Below are 12245 nucleotides of genomic sequence, written 5' to 3'. Positions count from 1 at the left end.
ACAAAAAAGCCTTTCATGCATATAAAATTAAAGAAAATACACACATGAACACATGACAACTAAAACTCAAATTTGCCCAGACAGACAGACAAGAAGTCTTTACCATATTTAAAACATCAGTAGTTTCTCCAAGGCTTTCTGAATCTGTTGCTGAAGAAGTATCTGTTTCTTTCTCTTTAGTCATTTCATCTTGAAAATAATCTGAATGATTAAAAGAGAAAAAGGAAAACCAGATTTTAATTGAAAAGTAAAAAGCAACTAAACAGAAAACAGAAATTATTCCCAAATTTAAAGTACAGGTATAATTTTACCAAAGATCCATCTTGTCAGAGGAATTTGACAGAGTTCATTCACAGTGATAACAGGTTTTAAAAATCTCTTTTTGAGAGCTGAAAAACTTTGACACCAATTAGAGACAACAACTGTTTCATTCACATAAACAGGCAAACACTATTCCTCCGGGATAAATACTACCTAGCTATGGAGCACTGATAGCCAGCCTCCACAATGGGCCCCAGTGTCCTACGTCTCCTGGTATTCATACCCTGGTAGTTTTCTTACGTATCTGAACAGGCTGGCCTGTATGGCTCATAAAATAAAGCAGAAATGATTGTTTCATCATTGCAGCTTCTGACTTGGTCACTCACTTTCTCTCTTGAATCACTTGCTCCAGGGGAAGCCATCTTGTGAGCATCCCTATGAAGAGGCCCATGTGGTGAGAAAGGGAAGTCTCCTACCAATAACTACATTACTGAACTTGGAAACAGATTCTCTAGCCCAGCCAAGTCTTCCCTCCTCCTATATAACTGGCTGACCAGACAGAAGAAGGTTTCTGCTGGTATTTCCTTCTCTACACTCTAAATGTTAGATATTCTCAGGGCTACATCGCAGGCCCTCTTCTCTTTTGCCACTACTCTCTAGTAGGTGATTCCACCAAATTCCATGGATTTTAAACACCATGTCTATGTCGAGAAATTCCAAATTAATATATTTAGCCCATACTTCTCTTTGGAATTCTAGGCTTGCATTTCTAATCACCTGCTTGATATTTCCACTTAGATGTCTCACATGTATCTCAAGCTCAATTCTTGTCAACCATCTTCTTGCCTATATTTTTCCCTTTACTACATCCATGTGCAATCCATTAATCAGTTTAGCAAGTCCAGTTAGCTATATACCTAAAATGTATCTCAAATCTGCCTGCTTCTCTTCAATTCCAATGTAAACATTTTCGTCCAGATACAATCATCTCTTGCAAAAAGGTTCCTAAGTATTCTTCCTACTTCTACCCTGACCTCCCAAAATCAAGAGGCAGAAGTGATTTTCTTACAATATAAATTAGATTTAGATTGGAACACATCACAATAATCTTTCCTTATCTCTCTCTCCAACATCAAGTTGCTCTACAGTGTTCCTCCTTCTCTAGCCCTACTGGTCTTTCTTGTACTTGTAAACTGCCACTAAACTTTTGAGCATATTATTCCCTTTGCCTGGAATGCATAGACCCTCTCCTTTTTTCATGGCTATCTCTTTCATCTTTTATGTTTTAGCTTAAATGCCAACTTTTCAGCAAGACCTTCTCTGACCTCTTTCCTTCCATTATAAACTACATAGCCCATTATTATTTGCTTCATAGAAAATTTTACAATTTTCAGTTGTTTTGCTTGGCTGTTTCTTTTTTTTCAGTCTCCCCAACTATACCATAAGCATCATGAGAGCAGGGATTATAACCATTTTGCTCACTGTTGATCCATACTGCTTAGATAGTGTTTGGAACATAACATAAAGGTGGTGCTCAAACAACAGAGTGGTCTGTATTTGAATTAGGGTTATGGCAACAAGAAAAGATATCCACACCCATCAATATGGCATCACGCCAGGTGTTGCAGAGTCTACTTCTTAAAAAGCTTCTTAAAGGCTTATAGATACCAGCCTACCCTTGGTATATCCTGTCTGCTTGGTACATAATCAATAAATAATGATGTCATTTCATACTGACTATTACTTTTATGTGCCATTTCTCTTCAATAGGTAATAAACTCCTTAGAATCAAGGACTACATTTTATGCTCTTCTATATTGGCTAACATTTGGTATAGTGTTAATCACACACTGATAATTCAATAAATACTTTCTGTTTAGAAGTACTATTAAACCATAGTTGTATGGTTGTCGTTTGCCCTCCTGTATAATTGCTAGGATCCTATGTGACACTAGGAGATAAAGATTTGTAAAAAGATCAGAGCCCTGGAAATGCAGCTTTAAAAGCTGATGTTTTTAAACAGTAGCCTAAGAATAAAAACATAGATAACTATCAAAAGCATTAAATTAGTATTAAATGTCACAAGAAATTCTGGGTTTACACTAGGGTTTCCCAATGCTTTGGGATACCAATAGAGATGTTGTCATTAGTTGACAGAATGTAGATCCTAAACGGGAGAGAGCCAATCCCCATAGGACATTCACACACCATAGGGAAGGTGGTGCTCTACATGCATATGACATAGACAGCTACTAGATATGGATTTAAAATTTATTGGTAAGGAGAAAAGGAATAAGATTGAAAAATATGAATAAAACCTTAGTGCCCTGTGGCACCATATCAAGCAGACTAACATGAGTGTAATTGAAATCCCAGAAGGAGAGACCTCTCATAAGAAACAACGCAGGCCAGAAAACAACAGAATAACATTTTCAATGTGATGAAATTAAAAAAACAAAACAAAACAGCAACAACAGTAGGCAACCCAATGTCTGTTTCCAAAAAAAATGTCTTTCAAAAATAAAGATGAACTAAAAGACTCCTGAGATAATTAAATCAGAGAATTCATGGATAGTTGACCTGCATTATGAGAAATGCTAAGGGAAATTCTTAAGAATGAAGAGAAATAAACCCAGATGGAAACTCAGGTCTACAGGAGGAAGGAAAGATAATGATAATTATAAAGAAAAAGATAAGATTATAATTATGTAGGTAAATGTAAAGAACTATATATTACTTTCTTAAATTCTATGTAAGAAATATGGCTGTTAAAAGCAAAGTTGTGGGAACTTCTGGAGAAGATGGCAGAGTAGGGGGGTCCAGGACTCAGTCCCTCTTCCAAAACAGCTAGTAAATAGGCAGGGACTACCTGAAACAACTGTTCTGGGGTGGAGTCCAGAAGAATACTATACAGCATCTAGGGAAGAGAGGGAGGAAGAGGCTGATAAACTATGGTAAAGAACTGTGAATAGCTCTCTCCATGTGGCATCTGCCAGATCCCATCCCCCATTCTCACTGTGGGCCACCTGGGGATCCAACTTCTGGCTAGCTGCTGCTGTTAGAAAGGGACATAAAAATCTTCTTCCCCGAGAACTGGGGGTATCGCTGCCAAGCACAGAACAAGGCTCTTGATCAGTCCTGGGCTGCTGTTAAAGCCAGTTCCAGGCCAAAGTGGCGGCAGAGGAGGAAGCCATGGAGGTTTAAAAACAGGGTACCTCTTTATAGGCTACAGGCAAGTTTGCTGAAGGGTGCCATCTGCTGTGCAGGCCAGGAAAGCTTTACGTGTCTTTTCTGACCTGCTTCCCAGGGTACTTTGGAGCCAGTCTTGCCTCCTTTGTGGGTCCTTGGCTCTGCTTTGACTGAGAAATATGGACTTGGGAAAGTCTTCTCCTGGGTGACCCTCCTCCCAGAATTTGCCCTCCAGGTAAAAGTAGCTACAAACAATGAAGAGTGTAAAAAACTACAGAGACAAAATAAAAGCAAACAGAACATATCAAGATTCCCAGAAAAGCAGCAGAGGAAAGGTAGCTTTCTCCTGGGGGTAAAACAACTACACAAAAAGTGCAACCTTAAAAATTGTACCACATATCCAGGGAAAGAATCAAATGAAGTGCTAAAAAAAAATCTGATGAGTTAAAATATGGACTATTCTAAAGGTAAGGAATAAGGTGGACTAAGTAAGAAAGAAGAGCCTTAACATAAGGCCAAGCAAAAATAAAGCCCTAGACAAGAGGGAGAAACCGACCTTCAGGGACAACTTAGATGAAATGGAAAAATTTCTAGAAACACATGAACAACTACACCAAATCTAGAGGAAATCGAAGACCTCAATAGAGCAATCAGAAGTAAAGAGATTGAACTCAACAGTCATCAAAAACTTTCCAACAAAGAAAAGCCCAGGACCAGATGGCCTCAAAGGTGAATTCCACCAATCATTCCAGTAAGAATTAATACCAATCCTGCTCTAACTCTTCCAAAATACCGAAGAAAAGAGAACATTACCTCACTCATTTTATGAGGCCAACATCACCCTAATACCAAGCCAGATAAAGACAATACAAGTAAAAAAAGTTACAGACCAATTTCTCTAATGAATATAGATGCAAAAATCCTCAACAAAATATTTGCAAATTGAATCCAACAGCACATTAAAGGAATTATACACCATGATTAAGTGGGTTTTATTTTACGTATACAAAGGTGGTTCAACACAATTAAATTAATTAATGTAATATACCACATTAACAAATTGAAGGGAGAAAACCACATGGTTATATCAATTGATGCAGAAAAGGCATTTGACAAAACTCAGCATCCTTTCAAAACACTTCAAAAAACAGGAATAAAAGGAAACTGCTTCAACACGATGAAGAGCATACTTGAAAAATGGATAGCTGATAACATACTCATGGTGAAACACTGTTCTAGGATCTGGAACAAGACAAGGATGCTCTGTGATAATTCAACATTGTGCTAGAAGTTCTAGCTATAACAGTAAGGCAAGAAAAAGAAATAAAAGGTATCCAAATTGGAAAGAAGTAAAATTTTCACAATTTGCAGATGGCATGATCCTATACATAGGAAGTCCTGAAAAATCTACAACAAAGGTACTAACGCTAATAAATGAGTTCAGCAAAGGGTCACAATACAAGATAAATGTGCAAAATCAGTAGTGTTTCCAAACAGTAGTAGTGAGCAATCTGAGGAGGAAATCAAGAAAAAAAATCCATTTACAAGATCAACTGAAAAAATCAAATATCTAGGAATAAATTTAACCAAGGACCTAAAGGACTTGTATACAGAAAATTACAAAATACTGCTAAAAGAAATCAAAGAAGACCTAAATTAATGGACATTCTGTGCCCATGGGTTGGAAGACTAATATCATTAAGATGTCTATTCTACCAAAATTGATTTACAGATTCAACAGGCTATTTTGCAGAAATGGAAAAGCTAATTATTAAATTTATTTAGAAAGGTAAGGGGGGGCCCTTAATAGGAAAAAAAATCTTGAAAAAGAAGAACAAAATTGGAAAACTCATACTTTATGACTTTAAAGCAAATTACAAAGCTATAGTGGCCAAAACAGCATGGTATTGGCATAAAGATAACTATACTGACCAATGGAATCAAACTGAGAATTCAGAAATAGACCGTCATATCTATGGTTAATTAATATTTGACAAGGCTACCAAGCACATACAACTGGGTAAGATTAGTCTATTCAACCAAAGGTGCTGGGAGAACCGGATATCCAAATGCAAAAGAATGAAAAGAGATCCCTATCTCACAAGACATATAAAAATTAACTCAAAATGGATCAAAGGCCTAAATATAAGAACCAAGACTATCAAACTCACAGAAGAAAATATAGGGAAGCATCTTCAAGATACTGTGGTAGGCAATGGTTTCTTAGGACTTTACACCTGAAGTACAAGCAATAAAAGAAAAAATAAATGAATGGGACCTCCTCAAAATTAAAAGCTTATGGGCATTAAAGGTCTTTGTCAAGAAAGTGAAAAGCCAACCTACTTTGTGGGAAAAAATATTTGGAAACCATATATCTGATAAGGGTTCAATATTCAGGATATATAAAATTCTATAACTCAACAATAAAGACAAACAACCCAAATGAAAAATGGGCAAAAGACTAAAGTATGCATTTCTCCAAAGAGGAAATACAAGTGGTTAAAAAGCGCATGAAAACATGTTCAAACATCACTAACTATTCAGGAAATGCAAATCAAAACCACAATGAGAGATTATTTTGTAACTACTAGAATAGCCACTATTTAAAAAATCCAGAAAACTACAGTTGTTGGAGAGGATGTGGAGAAATAGGAATGCTTATTCACTGCTGGTGGGAATGTAGAATGGTGCTGCTGCTGTGGAAGACAGCCTGGCAGTTCTTCAGGAAGCTGAGTACTTTAGGATGTAAAGAGGAAACTTTAGGATGCATATATTACTAGAATAACAATTAAAAGATAAAACAGGACTGTACAGCACAGTGAACCGTATTATAGACAATGAACTATAGTTAACAGTTAAAGCATAAGACTGTTTTTCCAGGGGTTATAATGAAATTATGATACTAATACAAGGTGGTAACAGTGGTATATGGGAAAAAAAGATACATCTAATGTAAATAATGGACATTAGATACAACTGTTTTAATAATCTTTCATCAATTGTAACAAAGCAACTACTGTTAAAAAATAGTATAACTATAAAGAAGGGCTATCATCAATAGTAAATATTCTACACCAATGCAAGGCGTTGGTGGTGGACAGGTGCATGGGAATCCTGTGGTTTATGCAGGATTATTTTGTGAACTCACAATTTCTCTAATTAAAAAAAAAAGGAGACTTTGTAACACTGTGTTGTGGGATGTTTAACATATAGAGATATAACATACAAACACCGAACAAAAATAAGGGACAAAGAGAAAGGTAAAAGGAGTTAAACTGTCTCAAGTTTCTTCTATTTTATGTGATGTAAATTATGGATGCATATTATAATTCCAAGAGCAATTATTTAAAAAATAAAAGAGGCTTAGCTAAAAAGCCAAAAAAGGAAATTAAAAACGGAATAGTAAGAGATGTTGTATTAACCAATAAATAAGAAAAAAAGAAAAGAGAAAAGGCAGGAAAGGAGGAATAGAGAAACAAAAAATACATAGAAATCAAGTAGTAAAATGCCACAACTAAATCCAACTACACCAATGACTGCATTAACTATCAATGCCCTAAATATTCCTATTCAAAGACTGTCAGACAGGATAATAAATACTGATCCAATTGTACGTTCTCTATAAGAAATGCACATTAAATATAAAGGAAAAGTAGGATGAAAATATAATGATGGAAAAATGCAAACAATAAACAGAAGAAAGCTTATTAATATTAATATCAGACAAAACAGACTTCAGGAACATTAACAGAGATTAGAGGGACATTTCATAATGATAGCCATCAGGAAGATGCAATAATCAGAAATGTGTACGCACTGAAAAAAAAAACTTCAAAATACTTGAAGCAAAAACTAATAGAACTAAAGGGAGAAATAAATAAATTCACAATCAAGTCGAAAATTTTCACATGCCTCTTTAAAACTGGCAGAACTAGACACAATTTAAGAAGGAAATACATGACCTGAACAATGGTGTCAACCACCTTGACCTCACAAATTACTTCATTACAATGGGAAAAACAGTAACTTTACAGTGGAGGAACGTGGTGGATACTACCTTCACCAAGTTATTAAAGTTAACATCAACAATATTGGAACAAACATATCTCATGAATTAAGGATACATCACTTCAGTGGTATTCCTGCCAAAAATGCATAACCTGAGTCTAATCGTGAACACATCAGACATACCCAAAATAACACATTAAAAAATGTTAAGGCCAAGAAAAGCAAAGACAGACTATGGAGTTATTCTGAGAGATGAGTTAAAGGAGACTAAAGGTTAAAGATTAAGGGAGACTAAAGAGAAAAGACAATTGAATGTAATGGATGATCCTGAATCAAGAAAAATTTGTTTGCTAAAAAGGATACTATTGCGATAAGCAAAATTTGAATATGAATTGTGGATTAGAAATAGTATTATATCAATGTTAAAGTTTCTGATTTTGATAATTGTTCTGTGGTTACATATGAGAATATCCTTTTCCTTAGAAAATACACACTGAAGGATTTAGAGGTAAACAGGCATCATGTTTCCAACGTACTTTTATATGGTTCATAAATAGAATTTGTGTGTGTGTGTGTGTGTGTGTGTGTGTGTGTAATGATACATGAACAAAATGTAAGCAGTTAGTGAATCAGGGTAAAGAGTACGTAGAAATTTCTCATACTTAATTCTTGAAACTTTTCTGTAAATTTGAATTATTTTTTATTTCTATTTTATTTGATCTATCACTGGTACATAAAAAATGAATAGATGGGGCGAGTCATGTTGGCTCAGCAGGCAGAGTTCTATTTTAGCCTGCCATGCTGGAGAACTGGGTTCGATTCCCAGTGCCTGCCCATGCAAAAAAGAAAAGAATAGATGAGGTAATCTGCTGCTTCTATTTTCGGGTTTGAATGATAACTGAAAGAGTTAGGTAATCTGGCATAGTCTACTTTTCACTTCACCATCTGAAAGGTGAGGTTTATTCATTTTGCCAAAAAATTTGGTAAGGGAGCCCAGGGTAAATAATTTTACATCATAAACACTGAAATCTGCTAATGATATAAATAAAAGTCACATTATTCAACATTATAAAGTTGGATACAACTTTCAAAATACTTTTTATTAAGAGAGCTTTAGCAGGCAATCACAAAAAGATAAGGGATGTCCTTTCCTTTTGATCTAGCTACAAAATTAGGTGTACTTTCACATTTGAATCTCTTGAAGTGGGAAACAATTTCCCCCGAACCATAAACTTCTCTTTTCCTTGTATACACCTCCTATCAGAATCTATGTTTCTTTATGCAGGGTTGAAGAACACCATTAGACACTGAGTCCAATTTCAAAGGGAAACATATAGAAGTTGTGGGTCAGATGCAAGAAACTGGTTCATAATCAAGTCCTAGTTATAGATACTATTCCATTCATATGGCCCACAATTCTTGTCTGAGTTTCTGATCTTTTAATACCTCAATTTTTTGCCTAGGTCCCTAATCCCAAAGACATTAAAAGTTACCTGCAGCATGGTTATGAAACCCTGGTGCCCAGATTATCTTTTTTTAATTTTTTTCCAGAGTATCTTTTTAATTTCAAACCCACTTCTTACTCTGCTCTCCTGGTCCTGGTTTAATTGTTCTACCCTTATCATTCAAGCACATGCCCTGCAGTAATGCATATGCTTCTAAGATACATAAATATCTGTAAACAAATTTATTAAGTGTAGGTATATAGTTAAAGAGCTGGGATTACACTTCAAAACATGAAATCTGTATCTAATAGGCAGTACAACATAGGCAGTGAGATAGATGTTAATAGTATTTATTATATTACATTATTATATTATATTAACTATATTAGATTAATTAATGGGTTCCTAGAGGTGTTAAGCTCAATGCAAATATTATATATGCCTAATTTCATTTAATCCTCACACTTACTCTCTGAAATAGGTATAATTAAGCCCAATTTAAAGATAAGGAAACTAAGAGATCAAGTAACTTTACTGAGGTCAATCACACAGTTAATAAACGTCAGAGTTGGATTTGACTCCACATCAGTCTATGCTCTTAACCACTATGTAATAGTGTCTAAATACACAGTGCAACATAATACGCAGAGCACCTACATTCCAATCCTGTTCATGTCATTTCTAAACTAAGTGACTTGGGCAAGTCACTGAATCTCTTCAAGCCTTGGTTTTCTTATCTGTGAAATGATGACTATAACTCATACCTACTTCATGGAGTTGCTTCATAAGAGAAGGTACTATGTAAGTTATACATTCCATTGTTACATGGTACTCTTAGGGTCACTGATAAGGCTTTCTATTTTGGGGGTAATGCTGGATTTAAGTTCAAATAAAAAGTGTCAGTCTTTAACTGGTAAACAAACAATTTAATTAGAGAAAACATCTTAAGATAAGCATAAAATCAATAGGAGTAACAGACACATTTCTGTTAGCAGGCAGTGTACTAACTGTTACCTGGCTCCACTGAGTGCCTGGGGCCATCCTTTCCAAATATGGCTCTCCCCAGAAAGTTACTTGTAGACAAACGGTAAGGGACTAAACTGGGAGAAAAACAAACAGGTGGTACAGGAGTCCCTTCTATTGGAGGTAGTGTTCGTGTCATTCGAGGATACTCTGGGGATTTTTCCTGTAAAATAAATACATTAAATAAACTGTTAAATTATATATGTATGTACTTTTGACATAAACTACCCTGCTGTTGCTAAAAATATTTAAAAGAATGACTGCAAAGTCTGCCCAAGCTCAACAATATTTACTTTGTAATAATCCCCAAGGGCTCAAACATGTTTTGTTCTGTTGTCTCTATATCTTAGATGTTGGTCTAAATTATCAATTTGGAAGCCTGTTTTTCACGTGATGGGAAAAAGCGCATTTGTGTTTTTTCTCTGCCCTTCCTGAGAAACAAAAAAATACTCATGAGATATAAAAAAACAATAAAGCATTGATGGGACATTTCCCAATTGTTCTATATATACTTTCCCACAATAAAATACCAATCTTAACCTTTTTACATCAAAAGTAATACATTTTGGAACTTAAAGTAATTTTTAAAGAGGAATGTCTCCTTTAAAAAATGTTTGACTTTTTCTGATATTAAAATTTTTAAAAAAATGTTTATTGTTTTGAAACAGATTTTTAAAGCCAGGAGAACCTCTAAATTTCATTGAGAGAAAATATCCCCTCTCTCAAATTGAAGCCCCTATTTCTTTGTTTTCCAAGTTTCAAAGTTTATAATATATAACCTTCCACTATTCATGAGGTATAACTAAAAGAAAAAAACATACTCCAAGTTAAAGTAGAAGTCAATGCACATCCTGTTGAGAAAAAAACCCAGCATTCAATTTGAGATGGTAAAATAGACCTAAAGAAGGATGCTTTGTATAGTACCATCATCTAAAAACAAAGGCTATCCAGATAACTATGAATTTACTTTAAAAGTTTGTAAGTCCTTGATTCTAATAATTTTATTTAGTAAATATATCTGAGAAGAACCTTCTTTGATTTAAAAAGAAAATGGATTTTTTTTCAGGGTTTTTTGCAATTCTATTATATGGAACAGGCCACAAGTATACCCTCTCTCTTCGACGCACACGTGCTGATAACGTTCTATGCAGTGCAATTCCTGAGGTCAAATTGCCAATGGGAAGAGAAGCCGCGGCAGGTAAGCAAGTATCATTTAGTTCATCTAAATCAACGTCTTCTGGCATACTAAGTCGTGGAGTGGCAAAAACAAGCATGTGGCATCCACCGCAAGCAACCTACAGCATAAATCCACAGATAAATTAACTGACATTGGCTGCTTCAAACACAGTTGGGTTTTTAACACAAGTTTTCAGCTACAAAAGATGTACTTAGTGGTAGACTTATTAAACTGACCATATATATGCAAATTACAATGTATACACGATATAAAAATTAGAAAAAGTTTAACCAACCATTTTCCTTTCAATTTATAGTCTAGAGAAAAAAACTATTTGGTACATTACATGACTCCTTACAAATTAGAAAATGTTACAATTATTTCAGAAAAATATATTCAATGGGGAGCAACATTAAAAACTTGAAAGATTACTCAGAAATGTTCTACTAAGAAAAAAGAGACCCAAGAATAATAAGCCAATCTCTTGATATATTAGATCTCCAAACCTTTTTCTTTATATGAAAAGTTTTGAAGCTTAACGCTTAAAAGTTCTTAGAGTAGAATGTGAACATGAACAATGAAATAAATGAAATCAACATTTAAAGACTTTTGAGAAATAAACGATTTTCAATAAAATATTTTTAAAAATACAGTATTTGCAACATAGATTTTTAACTTTATTGTGATCTACATGGTAAGACTAGCATACGCCATACCTTTTCTCATATTTTCAAATTAAAATACATATTTAGATATACTATATCACTTAAAAATTCTATTCCCCATAAAACTATAAGTTCAGTGAATATAGGACTTAGCCATTTTTTTCAACACTGAATATCTTATATACCTAATACCTATTATAGTATCTTACACATAAGTATGCATTTTTTAAATGGTTGTTGAATCAATGAATGGAACTGTCCAATAGTAAGAGACACTGAATCTTTGGAGAATAAATTTCAGGTGATATATCATCTCTAAGTAAACAGAATTTTCAGATGTCTATAGTTTTTCATTGGCAGAAGTATAAGAAACAACAGATACGATATCTTTCAGTGATGTGACACCAAAAAATAGATTTTTATCTGAATAGCATTAACATAAACAATAGGACACTTTTTTTAAACTCTTAGTTTATT

General features: G+C 34.4%; 1 protein-coding gene across 5 annotated transcripts in view; it reads right to left on the bottom strand.

Moving 5' to 3' along the window:
- RPGR (retinitis pigmentosa GTPase regulator) overlaps nt 1-12245 on the bottom strand; it is a 59603-nt gene that overhangs the window by 21059 nt on the left and 26299 nt on the right. For 4 of the 5 annotated variants that reach the window (XM_077146042.1, XM_077146041.1, XM_077146046.1 and 1 more), the window contains exons 10-12: nt 11036-11221; nt 9918-10089; nt 104-201 (exon numbers count right to left, since the gene is read on the bottom strand). In XM_077146042.1, the coding sequence (XP_077002157.1) occupies nt 104-201; nt 9918-10089; nt 11036-11221 (456 nt within the window). The remainder of the gene's footprint in view (nt 1-103; nt 202-9917; nt 10090-11035; nt 11222-12245) is intronic. The other variant, XM_077146043.1, reaches the window with a different exon arrangement.

The sequence above is a fragment of the Tamandua tetradactyla genome, chromosome X (assembly GCF_023851605.1).
Source record: "Tamandua tetradactyla isolate mTamTet1 chromosome X, mTamTet1.pri, whole genome shotgun sequence".
Classification (NCBI taxonomy): domain Eukaryota; kingdom Metazoa; phylum Chordata; class Mammalia; order Pilosa; family Myrmecophagidae; genus Tamandua; species Tamandua tetradactyla.
This window is presented reverse-complemented; position numbering and strand designations above follow the sequence as displayed.